This window comes from Palaemon carinicauda, chromosome 9, assembly GCF_036898095.1.
Source record: "Palaemon carinicauda isolate YSFRI2023 chromosome 9, ASM3689809v2, whole genome shotgun sequence".
Taxonomy (NCBI): Eukaryota; Metazoa; Arthropoda; class Malacostraca; order Decapoda; family Palaemonidae; genus Palaemon; species Palaemon carinicauda.
In genome coordinates, this window is record NC_090733.1 from 140,601,379 (window position 1) to 140,619,513 (window position 18,135).

Here is an 18,135-nt window from a genome sequence, read left to right on the forward strand (position 1 = left end):
ATTGTATTGTTTAATATATCATCAAAAAATTGAATAAGTACTATACAATCTGGTGCAATTTTCATAACATGAGTGACCTGACCTGGAATCTCTCTCTCTCTCTCTCTCTCTCTCTCTCTCTCTCTCTCTCTCTCTCTCTCTCTCAAATTTGCCATGTATAAGTACGGCTTACAGAATAAGGCATTTGTGAAAACAAGATAGGAATCCAAGTAGATATATAAAATTACTTTGAATGGACTGTAACTTTTAGTAAGAACTTTGTGGAGATGAGCTAGGCTAGACCTGGCTTAGGCTGGTTTAATTACTATTTAGATTAATTTACTGATCTACAACATCATACTTTATTTGAAAAGCACTTGCTTGAAGAATAAATTAAATTCAGAATGGTATTCTGAAATAAACTTGAGTAAATTCTATGTCTGGAATAATGCTGATTTTTGCTGAAGTTGAATATTTGTTCTTTGGAACATATTATGTATTTTCATTAGATGGATTCCTGTAGTGCAAATGCTTTTTAATCAAAATTATATAGAAATTTTTTGGGATAAATATACATTTCTCCTATACAGTAATTTTTCTGAAAGCTTTATTTGTTCCAACACAGAGACTTACCTCGAAACACTTTCTTAGGAGTTACCTATTCAATAATTTGTACTGCTTACATTTGAAAGATGAATTACAGTAGTTTGGCCATGTTTTTTGGTTAATAATTACTATGTTCATTGTGTTTTGTATAAATGATTTCTCTTGATTTTTAGGGCTGCTTGCTATCATTTGGCCCGTCAATATGAGAATGTTGCTCAGGTGAAAGAAGCTATTCATTTCTTTACACGAGCACATGCATATGGCAATGCCATTAGAATATGCAAAGAAAATGGTTCTGAAGGTATTGTAGTAATTGTTTTTCTAAATTGGTTGTTTAGTTTATTTGTGTGCTTGAGAATCTTGCTTGAAAATTTTAATGAAAAGTTTAAATTTAAGATTTAGTTAATGAAAAGTAAAGTAGTAGTTTGTGCTTGCCTTTGTGATTTATACAAGATTTCAGGAAGTTGCTTGAAAATTTTAATGAAAAGTATAAATTTAAGATTTATTTATGGAAAAGTAAAGTAGTAGTTTGTGCTTGCCTTTGTGATTTATACAAGATTTCAGGAAGTTGCTTGAAAATTTTAATGAAAAGTATAAATTTAAGATTTATTTATGGAAAAGTAAAGTAGTAGTTTGTGCTTGCCTTTGTGATTTATACAAGATTTCAGGAAGTTGCTTGAAAATTTTAATGAAAAGTATAAATTTAAGATTTATTTATGGAAAAGTAAAGTAGTAGTTTGTGCTTGCCTTTGTGATTTATACAAGATTTCAAGTTGTAAAAAAAAATTGGGAGAATTTTTAATTGAAATTATACTGTACCGTATGATGATTTCTTGCTTATCTCTGCAGATCAGCTGATGAATTTAGCTTTAGTAGCTGGACCTCAAGAACAGATTGATGCTGCACGGTACTTTGCATCTGCTGATCGACCGCAACTCGCCAAAGCTGTTATGTTGTATCACAAAGCTGGTCTGCTGTCCAAAGCTGTTGATTTGGCCTTTAAATCTGGACAAGTTAGTGCAGTTGGGCAAATTGCAGCAGAACTGGACGAGTCTGCAGATCCAGCACTCATCCAACGTTGCTCTCAGTACTTCATATCGAACGGTCAGTTCGACAGAGCTGTGTCTTTGCTTATCACAGGAAAGCAGGTAAGGTATTATTTGGGATGGTTTGAAAGATCACTAAAGCACATAAGTTAACTTTAAGTTTGTTCATTTGGGTGTACAAACCTACGGGGATACAAACCTATCGTCCTTTAAAATTGGTAATGTCTAGCGAACCTGTTTAAATTTCTTGAACTTTTTATTGTAAATGGTTGATATAGGTTTTATTTTGATAATAGAAAGAAGCAGGAGTGCAAGTGTATATTGGACACTAGTTTGTTTAATATCTAAATCAATATACACACATATACCAAGGCACTTCCCCCAATTTTGGGGGATAGCTGACATCAAGCAAATGAAACAAGAAAGGGGACCTCTCCTCTCTACGTTCCTCCAAGCCTGACAAGGGACTCAACCGAGTTCGGCTGGTACTGCTAGGGTGCCACAGCCCACCCTCACCCGTTATCCACCACAGATGAAGCTTCATAACGCTGAATCCCCCACTGCTGCTACCTCTGCGGTCATCCAAGGCACCGGAGGAAGCAGCGGAGCCTACCGTAACTGCGTCACAATCATTCGCCACGTCTAAATCAAACTAGTGATATTCACTCAATATGTTGGGGGCTCTAATTGTTTACAATTACTGTACTTATATTCCCTTTTTACCAAGTGGAGATAATGACTCCTGTAGGGGAAGTTTGCATTGAGGACTGAGAAGACCAAGACTTCCCTGGCATTATTCTTGGGCAGAAAGACAGTTTAGCATTTTGCGATGCTTATCGAGTTCATCGTTAGCTGAAGCTTCTGGGTTTCTGCCTCAAGATAGCCTTTGGAGATTATCCCTCAGGAGTAGTGTGAACTCTGATCTACATCGAAGAATTTTTTCAGGGCTGTGGCGTGTGAAGTGAGTACTGCACTGCAACTTTTGCTGGAAGCTTTTTCTTGCACACTGCTGATAACGAGTGAGCTTGCAGGTAGGCTCACGATGTCTTTGAGGCAGTGGGTAGGCCTAAGGCTACTTCATCCTGGTGTCCCCAGTGCCAGTGATGACACCAGTGTTTCAACGGTGATTCCAGTGCCAGCAGTTTCAGTGTCCACAAGTAATCGTGAGCCCAGTGGTGATTGTCACAATTTCCGTCTTCCGCCTCTGTAAGACTAGTGCGGCAAAATGTAAGAGCGTAGATGGCTCCGGGACCGATATTTATGTAATTGGCCCAATGGCCACCCCTGTGATTAGCTTTAGTGCCATTCCCCTATGCATATCATTCCTGTTGCTGTCACCCTTGTTATGTGCCTGAGATTGGTGCCCATGGCTCCATCTCTCGCTTTGCCTTTACCCCAGGCCCTATGAGTATACCTGCCACTATTGTGACAATGTCCCCATTGTTTTGGTTTCTGTATGAGTAACCCCTATGGTTTCTTGCTTTAGGGGAGCTTTGTTAGTGATGGTCACCTAGTCCTATTAATTAAGAGACTGGTTGCAGATCCTGAGGAGAAAGTTGGTAGGCTGAAGAAGTGATTAGTTCTTATTCCTCATCCTCCTCTTCCAATTCTCTTACTACTCCCTCTAAGAAGAAACCCACGAAGGGCAGTCATAGTCGCAAGTGGGGCTCTTGCCAACACTACCTCTCCTTCGAGTGATGGTGGGGTGCAAGCATTGAAGGGGGTACCACAAGGCTGGTGCCATGGTCCAGTATCATAGTATCCCTAAACTTGGGGTCCTCTGGCTACCTAGTTGCCAAATGGTACAAAGGTGCATAGCTCTGTGACTTCCTTCTTCCAGGCTATGTTGGATGAGTTAGTGTTTTCCTTCACTTTCCTACTTGAACAGTGGACTCTACTCCCTTCTCTAAGCGGGGTATTTTTGTCCCATGTTGAGAAGAGAGCTCCAGTTGATGATCGCTTGGACCTAGGCTTTTACGCTTGCTCAGTACCTAAGGAGAAAGTTGGGAAGGGGAAGAGGTTCATTCCATATCCTCTTTGTCCTTTTCTCCCTTTCCTCTTCTGATTGTGATATTTTAGAAAAAAAAGTTGGTGTGGTTGTGCATGTGTTTATTTCCAAGGAGTCTTTTTTTTCTGGTGATGGTAAAGAGGATGGCTGCTTTGCAGGACCCTGATCCATTATTATGTAGTCAATTTCAAGGGCTGCAGCCAAACCTTCGGGTACAGTCATGCCTGTGTAATCGTAGATGATGATGCTCTTTAACCTAATATAGATCTCGATCAGGACCGCTTATGACCCCTTCCTCTTGAAGAAATTCTGTGCATGCACAACCTTTCTAGACCCCTAACCAGTTCAGGTCAGGAAGGGTGGAAGATGGAAGATAGGGGGGGAAAGCCAATATAAGGACTCTCCCTCTCCTGTTGGATTAGGTGGAAGCTTTTCATGCCTTTGTGCAAGCTAACAGAGCCCAGGGTCAAGTTCTGCTCTATCTCAAAGAAAAATATTATTCTTAAACATAGCTTGATGCTGGCAGTGTCTCTTGGCTACCTTCCTCATTAAATAAGCTTGTGCCACAGGGATGCCTCTACTAGAAAGTTCTTTGGTGATTTTGAAGGATAACTGGTCAGCCTCCTTGAGACAGGGAGGCATGGGCTGATGTTCCTGGTGGCTGGATAATGAAAGCCTGACCATGGGAGGTACACCAGACTCTCCACCTCCGGACATGCTACTGTCCACAAATGTACCAAAGGAAGGGTGGTGTGCGATAGTGAATTTGTGCCCTTCAACATTCTGGAAGTAAAAGTAGTGTCCTAAGTGTAAACATTGCAAGAATGTCAGAGGAGACACTCTTAAGTATTGTCGAAGAACAAGACCATCATAGTAGCATACCTCAACATGCAAGGGAGCAGTCTTCTTTTCCCTCTTTTTGCAAGTTGACAAAGCTGATGCACCTCTGGGCAGTGTACCAACGATGTAGTACTGTCAGACAACTACATACAGTATCTGACAAGAGGAATGTACTTGCAGATAGGCTCTGTCTCACCAGGACAAGTAGTAAGGTCAGAGTGGGCTTTGCATCTTATAGTGGAGAGGATGCTTGCCGTGGGTGGATCACAGGAAGTATTTCCTGTTTGTTACTGTAAATAGTATGACTAAGCAGGAAGCTCTATGTTTTGTGCCCTGTGCAAAACCCATTGGCAGAAGAAAACTCCTACATCCATGGGATTACAGGGACGATGTCTTTCTCTCTGTTCAGCCTGTTTCGACAGCTGATCAACTGCTGTTAATAATGCCAGGCTTCATGATGACACTGTTTGCTTGGAGATGAATGAATATTCTGTCAAAAATGCGCTCTTGGACCACCAGGAAATGTGGGCCATCAAGTGTATAGAGGTACATTTCTGGTTGAGTCTTAGCCCTGCAGAATTTAGAGTTGTTACAACAGTCTTTCAAACTTTGAAAGATTTTTTTAAGAGTGTATGTTTCAACCTTTGAGGAGGTCGAGACATCAGCTCGATATAGAGCTCGCAAAGTCTGGTATATTTAATGTTTTCTCTGAAGAATCTAGAGTTAGAGTTTTGATATGCCAGACAAGAGTCTTCATTCTTTAGGGAGTACAGTATACAGAAGGCTTTTAACATTTGGTTTTGACCCTTTGGTGGTAGATTTGTAGTTGTGTAGCCAGGCCAGTTCCCTTACGTGACAGGGAGCATATTGTCTAAGGCAGCATATTTGATGCAAATCTGGAGGAAGGGTAGAATGACTGGCTTCTCTTTTTCTTCTTTCCTTTCCCTTACTAGATGACAAAGCTCAAGTACCATTACATGCTAGATCCGAGATTGTGGTAAACTACATTCAGAACACCATTCATAGTAGATTGGATCTGCAAGTACTGTAGTAGTTCACCATCATCCGCCATTTATGAAATTTTATCCATTGGGCATCTTGTCAGATATTTCATTCCAGATGGCTTTTACCCTTTGGGAGAGAAGTCTTTCATCAATCAAGTACCAGGTACCATCTAAGTATTGGCCAGGCCCTATCACCTTACTTATCCCTATGATTCCTATTATGGGATAATAGGGGATTACTAGAGTCCTCTCCATTGCATTTCCAAGGAAGAAAATGAACCCACTAGTTTGTTTCCAAGGGGACTTTGTCCCACCAATGATAAGTCTCTCTATTGTAATGGACAAAAGGTTTTGTATATGAATAAATAACCAATTTTAAAAGAAATTTGTATTTTTCATAGCAATAGAAACTTGAATCTACTGTGTATAAGTTAGACTTTCCACTCAACCCCCCCCCCCCCCCCTCTGTCATAAGCGAAAGGGCAAAAGTGAAGTCTGACTGGCAGGTGGGTGGGGCTACTTGTCTGCACACAACACATGTTGTTAACTACCTGCATAACAATTTCAATGTTCATTCCAGCTCTGCTGAAGACATTCAGTATTCTAAAAGATGGTTTAGTATAAGCTAGGAAAAAATATTTTATTTTAGGTAATATTTAAAATGTCAGTATCTCGCAAAAGATCGAACTCATCTGATATGATTTTGATTTTATTCTTATACCTGAAGTATTTTGTATATAGTGGTCCTTACTGTATTAATCTGTAAAAACTGTCAAGTAGAGAGTAGAGTATTCACTATACATTTTCTTTTCAGTATTCAGAGGCTCTGGACTTGTGTGTAGAACATAATGTATGGGTGACAGAGGAGTTGGCAGAAAGGTTTACTTTACCCAAGGATGAAAATGCTCGTAATCAGATTCTGGAGAAAGTTGCAGAGTGTGCATATGCCCAAGAAAATTACAAACTTGCTACTAAAAAGTTCACACAAGCTGGTAATAAGGTTAGTAAAATTCCATTTCCAATTGATTTTTTATTTATGTTGTTTGCTAATTTATTTTTCATCCGTGAAGGAGTAAATATTTTTTGGACATTGAAATATATCTTATTATATAAGTACAGTTCAAAATACACAGTTAGAACTTAGTTTTATAAAGTTACATTTCGGGTATTTTTTTTTATTAATGGCAACAACAGTACAAGATTTTGATATTTTTTCAGAATTGAAATATACATCTTAATTGGATAAACTTCGAGTTGCATTGCGTAGTATTTTACTTTATCCAGTTTCTTTTGCTTCCTGTTTATATGAATAGATTTTTTAAGTATATATATTTTCCCCAAGGAAAAATCAGAAACATTGGTCGAGCTCAGTTTAAAAATGGTCTGGTTAATCTATACAGTGCAAGTATTATATATATTGATGAAAAGGACAAGAATATAAATATTAATTTTATAATGATTGATATAAATTTACAGTAGAAGTTGTAGCAAAACTGTAATTATAAAATAATACAGTAATATTCAATGATATTGGAATAAATATTATATTAGTAATATAGAAGATACAGTAAAATAAAAATTATATGTTAGTAAATACTGCAATGATAAATCATTTATGAAAAACATCCGTGATAAAACATTTATCTGTATCTTTAGATAAATTTTTAATAAAAAATGAGTGCTATATGGTGTTAATTCTATTTTTAATAGGAAAATTAGTTACATATGGTGTTAATTTAATTCTATTCAATTAGGTGAAAGCAATGAAATGCCTTCTGAAGTCTGGCGATACGGAGCGTATAGTCTACTTCGCAAATGTGTGTCGTCAAAGGGAGATCTACATCCTTGCTGCTAATTACCTGCAGAGTCTTGACTGGCGCAAAGATCCTGAGATTATGAGAAATATAATTCAGTTTTATTCAAGAGCGAAGGCAACGTCTCTTCTCGCAGGGTTCTACGAGTCCTGTGCTCAGGTAGGTTTGACATGGTTGATGCATTGATAAATAGTTAAGAATTTTCATAGTATTTTGGTAAATGGGGACCAAATGTGAAATATATAAAAAAAAATCTAAATACTGTACAGGTATAACTAAATTTCTTGCACCCTTTGCTCAAAAACCTTACTCGATAATTATATTTTGTAATACTTCAGCAATTCAGTACTAAATTAATGAAAGTGTTTTGTATTCGAGTAGTGTGATTATGTTCAAGTAACCAGAAAATTGTGTTCTTCAAAATAGTAGTTTAATACTGGTCTACAATTTATTAGGGATTCAATATCCCTGGCCAGGATGGCACTATCGATCTCGCATGGTCAGACTGTAAAGTGCTTAGTAACATTAACCAGATTTGAAGGACACTTATGAGCTAGACAGGTCATCATGCTTTTCACACAATATCCAAAATATTGACCATACTCACAGTGATCAGTGGTTTTAATCTCTTCTCCAATCGAGCGAGGACTAAGAAGGGCCGTGCAAGTGGCTGTTAATTACTCAGCAAGCCATTCCCAAAAAGACTTTGGTCAACAGTGAAAAGTATATACAATACCTGTGAGTTAAGCTAGAACACTTCATGTGAAGAGTCCGACATGACATGCGAGATACAAATAAGAAGAAGTTCTTTTGAACCACAGGTTTTCCATATCTTTGCATATTGGTGGTGTAATAATTCCCTTACAGAAAGCAACCAGGGCCACAGGAGGGTATAGCAATGCTGTCAAAAGTTCCCAAGAAAGAAGAAAGCTTTATCTTTGTGCCGTATTTACTACACAGTAAGGTGTCTCCAAAGATCCCCCACTCTCCACACCTGTGGTTTGTCAAGCTACAGGTCCTTTGTTTTTTCAGTCTCTTTGTTTTGCATCAGTCTGGCAGCCCTGTCCTTCTGATTGTCGGTGTTTTAGTGCTTTTAAATATTTCTTGATTCGTTAGCAACTACTGCATAGATTATTCAAGGGAATTGTTTCTGGGTGATCATGATCCCCATTCTCTTAATCTTGCGTCGGTGATGAGTGTTGTGATTTGAATAACCATGGTGTGGAGTGTGAAGGACTCTCTTTCTCTTATGGAAACTTACGTTTCGGTTTGGGTGGTTGCTGACCGAATTAAAAATTCCAAGCCCAAAAGGAATCTTTCTTCTGTTTTATAGGAAAAACCAGACTGGGCTAGTCAATTATGGTGATGGTGACGATAATGAAAGTCAGCACTGCACTCCTACTAAAGCATTCAGTTTTGACAAGGAACTCTAAGAGATGGATGTTTTTTCCTTTAGTATACTGTAGAAATGGTATGAAAATGTTACATTGCATTGTTGAGTGGGCAACTAGATTCTCTATTCTCCCAGTCTCTGTATCTAGGTGATGTGTTTCTATAAATTGTTTTAAGATTTCCCCACTTTGTTTAAATCTCTGTAGTTTCACTTTAATCTTGATGGAGATTTTTCACTGTCCTTACTACTTCTCAGTTGAAAACTCCTCTACCTTCTCTTCTTACTGCTCCTTATGCAGCTCTTGATACACCCATTGCTTTTGCAGTGTTAATGGTAATTGCATTGTCCCCTGACTGCTTGTTAATCCAGTTCAGCAGAAATCTTTTAACTTTTTATTTTTAAAACCTGTTAGCATCGATTCTTCTTCAGTGGCGCTTTTACTGTGAATGTTGTGTGGTACAACTGCAAGGTTTTTTTACGTTGGCAGTCGCAAACCTTGTTCATGCTTTGTGATAATTGAATTTTTAACTTCACTGGTACCTTTTCCTCCTTACTGTTCTTCTCGAGTCATGGGGGGGGGGGGGGCGGCTGTTGTCCACGATACTGTTGACTTTATGCAGCACAAAATGTATCTATGATGAACAATAGCAATATGAAAATCAGGTAAATAAGTAATGAACCATTTTTAAAGTTTTCAAACTAGATTTTGTGATATTAACTCTCTTTGTGCCAGTACAAAACAATCATAGTTTATTTTCATATCTAATGTCAGCACTTTAAATGCAATAATGTATTTTCAGGTTGAAATTGACGAGTACCAGAATTATGAGAAGGCAATGGGAGCATTAAACGAAGCATATAAAAGCTTACAAAATGCAAATGACAATGATGCAGCAAAGAAGAGATTACCATCAATTCAATACCAGTTGGAGAAGGTTAATCAGTTTCTGGAAATTAAAAGGTAATATTTTATTATTTATTAAGATTGAAGCAATTTTTTTAATTAATTTTTTATACTGTGTACACAGAAGTCTTGGTACGACAGTCTTGGAAAAGTGGACGAGAGAAAGATTTCTCCCATAATTTTTTACTTAATAAATTATGGTGGGTATAGTAGTATATATAAACTTCAATGTACTGTACCACTATATTCTGCTCAGACTTCACACTACAGTTGTGTTCTTTGATGATGACCAGTAGCATCAAGAAGGCAATGGATAGCTATTGCAGATTGGCAATATGCAGTGTATTGGGGATTTGAAGCTGCACAGATGAGATCAGCAGCTTCTTCACTGAGGGAGTATATGGGAATAAGTTGTTGCAGCTGCATTGATGGATTTGAGCAGCTATTGCAGTTTCTCACTGATGGATTTGGGCAGCTGGACTGTTGGACTTTAGCAGCTATTGTAGCTGCACTGATGAAGTTAAGCCACTATTGCAGCTGCACTGATGGAGGAGCAGCCGTCACCTGCACTAATCGAGATGAGCGGCTGTGTTGGAGATGAGCAGTTATTGCAGCTGCACTGATGGAGATGAGCAGCTGTGGCAGCTGCACTGCTGGCGATGAGCAGCTATTGTAGCTGCACTGATGAAGTTGAGCCACTATTGCAGCTGCACTGATGGAGCTGAGCAGCTTTCACAGCTGCACTGATGGAGCTGAGCAGCTTTCACAGCTGCACTGATGGATTTGAGCAGCTATTGCAGCTGGATTGTTGGAGATTAGCTGATATTGCAGCTGCACTGATGGAGCTGAGCAGCTATTGCAGCTGGATTGTTGGAGATTTGCAGCTGCACTGATGGAGCTGAGCAGCTTCACTGATGGATTTGAGCAGCTATTGTAGCTGCACTGATGAAGTTGAGCCACTATTGCAGCTGCTCTGTTGGAGGTGACACGCCATTGCAGCTGCACTAATGGATTTGAGCAGCTATTGCAGCTGCACTGATGGAGTTGAGCAGCTGTTGCAGCTGCACTGATGGAGTTGAGCAGCTGTTGCAGCTGCACTGATGGAGTTGAGCAGCTGTTGCAGCTGCACTGATGGAGTTGAGCAGCTGTTGCAGCTGCACTGATGGAGTTGAGCAGCTGTTGCAGCTGCACTGATGGAGTTGAGCAGCTTTTGCAGCTGCACTGATGGAGTTGAGCAGCTTTTGTAGCTGCACTGATGGAAATGAGCAGTTATTGCAGCTGGATTGATGGAGATTTGTAGCTGCACTGCTGGAGATGAGCAGCTATTGCAGCTGCTCTGTTGGAGGTGACACGCCATAGCAGCTGCACTGATGGATTTGAGCAGCTACACTGATGGAGATTTGCAGCTGCACTGATGGAAATGAACAGCTATTGCAGCTGAACTGAGATTTGAGCAGCTATTGCTGCTGCACTGATGGAGATGAGCAGCTGTTGCAGCTGCACTGATGGATTTGAGCAGCTGTTGCAGCTGCACTGATGGAGTTGAGCATCTATTGCAGCTGCACTGCTGTTGGAGATTTGCAGCTGCACTGATGGATTTGAGTAGCTATTGCAGCTGCACTGATGGAAATGAACAGCTATTGCAGCTGAACTGAGATTTGAGCAGCTATTGCTGCTGCACTGATGGATTTGAGCAGCTATTGCAGCTGCACTGATGGAGATGAGCACCTACACTGATAGATTTGAGCAGCTATTGCAGCTGGATTGATAAAGATTAGTAGCTATTTCAGCTGCACTGCTGGAGATGAGTAGCTGTTGCAGCTGCACTGATGGAAATTTGCAGCTGCACTGATGGATTTGAGGCTGTTGGACTAGAGCAGCTATACTGCACTGATCAAGTTGAGCCTCTATTGCAGCTGCACTGATGGAGATGAGCAGTTATTGCAGCTGTACTGATGGATTTTAGCAGCTATTGCAGCTGGATTGATGAAGATTAGCAGCTTTCGTAGCTGCACTGATGGAGCTGAGCAGCTATTGCAGCTGCACTGATGGATTTGAGCAGCTGTGGCAGCTGCACTGATGGATTTGAGCAGCTGTGGCAGCTGCACTGATGGATTTGAGCAGCTGTGGCAGCTGCACTGATGGATTTGAGCAGCTGTGGTAGCTGCACTGATGGATTTGAGCATCTGTGGCAGCTGCACTGATGGATTTGAGCATCTGTGGCAGCTGCACTGATCGATTTGAGCATCTGTGGCAGCTGCACTGATCGATTTGAGCAGCTGTGGCAGCTGCACTGATCGATTTGAGCAGCTGTGGCAGCTGCACTGATGATTTGAGCAGCTATTGCAGCTGGATTGATGAAGATTAGCAGCTTTCGTAGCTGCACTGATGGAGCTGAGCAGCTATTGCAGCTGCACTGATGGAGCTGAGCAGCTTTCACAGCTGCACTGATGGAGCTGAGCAGCTTTCACAGCTGCACTGATGGAGCTGAGCAGCTTTCACAGCTGCACTGATGGAGCTGAGCAGCTTTCACAGCTGCACTGATGGATTTGAGCAGCTTTCACAGCTGCACTGATGGATTTGAGCAGCCGTTGCAGCTGCACTGATGGAGTTGAACAGCCGTTGCAGCTGCACTGATGGAGTTGAACAGCCGTTGCAGCTGCACTGCTGGAGGTGACACGCCGTTGCAGCTGCAATGATGGAGTTGAGCAGCTTTTGCAGCTGCACTGATGGAGTTGAGCAGCTTTTGCAGCTGCACTGATGGAGTTTTTTGCAGCTGCACTGATGGAGTTGAGCAACTTTTGTAGCTGCACTGATGGAAATGAGCAGTTATTGCAGCTGGATTGATGGAGATTTGTAGCTGCACTGCTGGAGATGAGCAGCTATTGCAGCTGTTCTGTTGGAGGTGACACACCATAGCAGCTGCACTGATGGAGTTGAGCAACTTTTGTAGCTGCACTGATGGAAATGAGCAGTTATTGCAGCTGGATTGATGGAGATTTGTAGCTGCACTGCTGGAGATGAGCAGCTATTGCAGCTGCTCTGTTGGAGGTGACACGCCATAGCAGCTGCACTGATGGATTTGAGCAGCTACACTGATGGAGATTTGCAGCCGCACTGATGGAAATGAACAGCTATTGCAGCTGAACTGAGATTTGAGCAGCTATTGCTGCTGCACTGATGGAGATGAGCAGCTGTTGCAGCTGCACTGATGGATTTGAGCAGCTGTTGCAGCTGCACTGATGGAGTTGAGCATCTATTGCAGCTGCACTGCTGTTGGAGATTTGCAGCTGCACTGATGGATTTGAGTAGCTATTGCAGCTGCATTGATGGAAATGAACAGCTATTGCAGCTGAACTGAGATTTGAGAAGCTATTGCTGCTGCACTGATGGAGATGAGCAGCTGTTGCAGCTGCACTGATGGAGTTGAGCATCTATTGCAGCTGCACTGCTGTTGGAGATTTGCAGCTGCACTGATGGATTTGAGTAGCTATTGCAGCTGGATTGATGGATTTGAGCAGCTGTGGCAGCTGCACTGATGGATTTGAGCAGCTATTGCAGCTGGATTGATGGAGCTGAGCAGCTATTGCAGCTGGATTGATGGAGCTGAGCAGTTATTGCAGCTGCACTGATGGAGCTGAGCAGCTATTGTAGCTGCACTGATGAAGTTGAGCCACTATTGCAGCTGCACTGATAGAGCTGAGCAGCTTTCACAGCTGCACTTATGGAGCTGAGCAGCTTTCACAGCTGCACTGATGGATCCGAGCAGCTATTGCAGCTGGATTGTTGGAGATTAGCAGATATTGCAGCTGCACTGATGGAGCTGAGCAGCTATTGCAGCTGGATTGTTGGAGATTTGCAGCTGCACTGATGGAGCTGAGCAGCTTCACTGATGGATTTGAGCAGCTATTGTAGCTGCACTGATGAAGTTGAGCCACTATTGCAGCTGCTCTGTTGGAGGTGACACGCCATTGCAGCTGCACTAATGGATTTGAGCAGCTATTGCAGCTGCACTGATGGAAATGAACAGCTGTTGCAGCTGCACTGATGGAGTTGAGCAGCTGTTGCAGCTGCACTGATGGAGTTGAGCAGCTTTTGCAGCTGCACTGATGGAGTTGAGCAGCTTTTGCAGCTGCACTGATGGAGTTGAGCAACTTTTGTAGCTGGATTGATGGAGATTTGTAGCTGCACTGCTGGAGATGAGCAGCTATTGCAGCTGCTCTGTTGGAGGTGACACGCCGTAGCAGCTGCACTGATGGATTTGAGCAGCTACACTGATGGAGATTTGCAGCTGCACTGATGGAAATGAACAGCTATTGCAGCTGAACTGAGATTTGAGCAGCTATTGCTGCTGCACTGATGGAGATAAGCAGCTGTTGCAGCTGCAATGATGGATTTGAGCAGCTGTTGCAGCTGCACTGATGGAGTTGAGCATCTATTGCAGCTGCACTGCTGTTGGAGATTTGCAGCTGCACTGATGGATTCGAGTAGCTATTGCAGCTACACTGATGGATTCGAGTAGCTATTGCAGCTACACTGATGGATTTGAGCAGCTATTGCAGCTGGATTGATAAAGATTAGTAGCTATTTCAGCTGCACTGCTGGAGATGAGTAGCTGTTGCAGCTGCACTGATGGAAATTTGCAGCTGCACTGATGGATTTGAGGCTGTTGGACTTGAGCAGCTATACTGCACTGATCAAGTTGAGCCTCTATTGCAGCTGCACTGATGTAGATGAGCAGTTATTGCAGCTGTACTGATGGATTTGAGCAGCTATTGCACCTGCACTGATGGATTTGAGCAGCTGTGGCAGCTGCACTGATGGATTTGAGCAGCTGTGGCAGCTGCATTGATGGATTTGAGCAGCTGTGGCAGCTGCACTGATGGATTTGAGCAGCTGTGGCAGCTGGATTGATGAAGATTAGCAGCTTTCGTAGCTGCACTGATGGAGCTGAGCAGCTATTGCAGCTGCACTGATGGAGCTGAGCAGCTATTGCAGCTGCACTGATGGAGCTGAGCAGCTGTGGCAGCTGCACTGATGGATTTGAGCAGCTGTGGCAGCTGCACTGATGGATTCGAGCAGCTGTGGCAGCTGCACTGATGGATTTGAGCAGCTGTGGCAGCTGCACTGATGGATTTGAGCAGCTGTGGCAGCTGGATTGATGAAGATTAGCAGCTTTCGTAGCTGCACTAGCTGCACTGATGGAGCTGAGCAGCTGTGGCAGCTGCACTGATGGATTTGAACAGCTGTGGCAGCTGCACTGATGGATTTGAGCAGCGGTGGCAGCTGCACTGATGGATTTGAGCAGCTATTACAGCTGGATTGATGAAGATTAGCAGCTTTCGTAGCTGCACTGATGGAGCTGAGCAGCTATTGCAGCTGCACTGACGGAGCTGAGCAGCTATTGCAGCTGCACTGACGGAGCTGAGCAGCTTTCGCAGCTGCACTGACGGAGCTGAGCAGCTTTCGCAGCTGCACTGATGGATTTGGGCAGCTTTTGCAGCTGCACTGATGGATTTGAGCAGCTTTCAAAGCTGCACTGATGGATTTCAGCAGCGGTGGCAGCTGCACTGATGGATTTGAGCAGCGGTGGCAGCTGCACTGATGGATTTGAGCAGCGGTGGCAGCTGCACTGATGAATTTGAGCAGCGGTGGCAGCTGCACTGATGGATTTGAGCAGCTGTGGCAGCTGCACTGATGGATTTGAGCAGCTGTGGCAGCTGGATTGATGAAGATTAGCAGCTTTCGTAGCTGCACTGATGGAGCTGAGCAGCTATTGCAGCTGCACTGATGGAGCTGAGCAGCTATTGCAGCTGCACTGATGGAGCTGAGCAGCTGTGGCAGCTGCACTGATGGATTTGAGCAGCTGTGGCAGCTGCACTGATGGATTTGAGCAGCTGTGGCAGCTGCACTGATGGATTTGAGCAGCTGTGGCAGCTGGATTGATGAAGATTAGCAGCTTTCGTAGCTGCACTAGCTGCACTGATGGAGCTGAGCAGCTGTGGCAGCTGCACTGATGGATTTGAACAGCTGTGGCAGCTGCACTGATGGATTTGAGCAGCGGTGGCAGCTGCACTGATGGATTTGAGCAGCTATTACAGCTGGATTGATGAAGATTAGCAGCTTTCGTAGCTGCACTGATGGAGCTGAGCAGCTATTGCAGCTGCACTGACGGAGCTGAGCATCTATTGCAGCTGCACTGACGGAGCTGAGCAGCTTTCGCAGCTGCACTGACGGAGCTGAGCAGCTTTCGCAGCTGCACTGATGGATTTGGGCAGCTTTTGCAGCTGCACTGATGGATTTGAGCAGCTTTCGCAGCTGCACTGATGGATTTCAGCAGCGGTGGCAGCTGCACTGATGGATTTGAGCAGCGGTGGCAGCTGCACTGATGAATTTGAGCAGCGGTGGCAGCTGCACTGATGGATTTGAGCAGCTGTGGCAGCTGCACTGATGGATTTGAGCAGCTGTGGCAGCTGCACTGATGGATTTGAGCAGCTGTGGCAGCTGCACTGATGGAGTTGAGCATCTATTGCAGCTGCACTGCTGTTGGAGATTTGCAGCTGCACTGATGGATTTGAGTAGCTATTGCAGCTGCACTGATGGAAATGAACAGCTATTGCAGCTGAACTGAGATTTGAGCAGCTATTGCTGCTGCACTGATGGATTTGAGCATCTATTGCAGCTGCACTGCTGTTGGAGATTTGCAGCTGCACTGATGGATTCGAGTAGCTATTGCAGCTACACTGATGGATTTGAGCAGCTATTGCAGCTGGATTGATAAAGATTAGTAGCTATTTCAGCTGCACTGCTGGAGATGAGTAGCTGTTGCAGCTGCACTGATGGAAATTTGAGGCTGTTGGACTTGAGCAGCTATACTGCACTGATCAAGTTGAGCCTCTATTGCAGCTGCACTGATGTAGATGAGCAGTTATTGCAGCTGTACTGATGGATTTGAGCAGCTATTGCACCTGCACTGATGGATTTGAGCAGCTGTGGCAGCTGCACTGATGGATTTGAGCAGCTGTGGCAGCTGCATTGATGGATTTGAGCAGCTGTGGCAGCTGCACTGATGGATTTGAGCAGCTGTGGCAGCTGGATTGATGAAGATTAGCAGCTTTCGTAGCTGCACTGATGGAGCTGAGCAGCTATTGCAGCTGCACTGATGGAGCTGAGCAGCTATTGCAGCTGCACTGATGGAGCTGAGCAGCTATTGCAGCTGCACTGATGGAGCTGAGCAGCTATTGCAGCTGCACTGATGGAGCTGAGCAGCTGTGGCAGCTGCACTGATGGATTTGAGCAGCTGTGGCAGCTGCACTGATGGATTCGAGCAGCTGTGGCAGCTGCACTGATGGATTTGAGCAGCTGTGGCAGCTGCACTGATGGATTTGAGCAGCTGTGGCAGCTGGATTGATGAAGATTAGCAGCTTTCGTAGCTGCACTAGCTGCACTGATGGAGCTGAGCAGCTGTGGCAGCTGCACTGATGGATTTGAACAGCTGTGGCAGCTGCACTGATGGATTTGAGCAGCGGTGGCAGCTGCACTGATGGATTTGAGCAGCTATTACAGCTGGATTGATGAAGATTAGCAGCTTTCGTAGCTGCACTGATGGAGCTGAGCAGCTATTGCAGCTGCACTGACGGAGCTGAGCAGCTATTGCAGCTGCACTGACGGAGCTGAGCAGCTTTCGCAGCTGCACTGACGGAGCTGAGCAGCTTTCGCAGCTGCACTGATGGATTTGGGCAGCTTTTGCAGCTGCACTGATGGATTTGAGCAGCTTTCAAAGCTGCACTGATGGATTTCAGCAGCGGTGGCAGCTGCACTGATGAATTTGAGCAGCGGTGGCAGCTGCACTGATGGATTTGAGCAGCTGTGGCAGCTGCACTGATGGATTTGAGCAGCTGTGGCAGCTGGATTGATGAAGATTAGCAGCTTTCGTAGCTGCACTGATGGAGCTGAGCAGCTATTGCAGCTGCACTGATGGAGCTGAGCAGCTATTGCAGCTGCACTGATGGAGCTGAGCAGCTGTGGCAGCTGCACTGATGGATTTGAGCAGCTGTGGCAGCTGCACTGATGGATTTGAGCAGCTGTGGCAGCTGCACTGATGGATTTGAGCAGCTGTGGCAGCTGGATTGATGAAGATTAGCAGCTTTCGTAGCTGCACTAGCTGCACTGATGGAGCTGAGCAGCTGTGGCAGCTGCACTGATGGATTTGAACAGCTGTGGCAGCTGCACTGATGGATTTGAGCAGCGGTGGCAGCTGCACTGATGGATTTGAGCAGCTATTACAGCTGGATTGATGAAGATTAGCAGCTTTCGTAGCTGCACTGATGGAGCTGAGCAGCTATTGCAGCTGCACTGACGGAGCTGAGCAGCTATTGCAGCTGCACTGACGGAGCTGAGCAGCTTTCGCAGCTGCACTGACGGAGCTGAGCAGCTTTCGCAGCTGCACTGATGGATTTGGGCAGCTTTCGCAGCTGCACTGATGGATTTGAGCAGCTTTCGCAGCTGCACTGATGGATTTCAGCAGCGGTGGCAGCTGCA

General features: G+C 43.9%; 1 protein-coding gene across 3 annotated transcripts in view; it reads left to right on the forward strand.

Moving 5' to 3' along the window:
* rempA (intraflagellar transport protein rempA) overlaps positions 1-18,135 on the forward strand; it is a 116,642-nt gene that overhangs the window by 86,348 nt on the left and 12,159 nt on the right. For all 3 annotated transcript variants that reach the window (XM_068380529.1, XM_068380528.1, XM_068380527.1), the window contains 5 exons: positions 759-886; positions 1,435-1,733; positions 6,298-6,483; positions 7,238-7,456; positions 9,491-9,651. In XM_068380529.1, the coding sequence (XP_068236630.1) occupies positions 759-886; positions 1,435-1,733; positions 6,298-6,483; positions 7,238-7,456; positions 9,491-9,651 (993 nt within the window). The remainder of the gene's footprint in view (positions 1-758; positions 887-1,434; positions 1,734-6,297; positions 6,484-7,237; positions 7,457-9,490; positions 9,652-18,135) is intronic.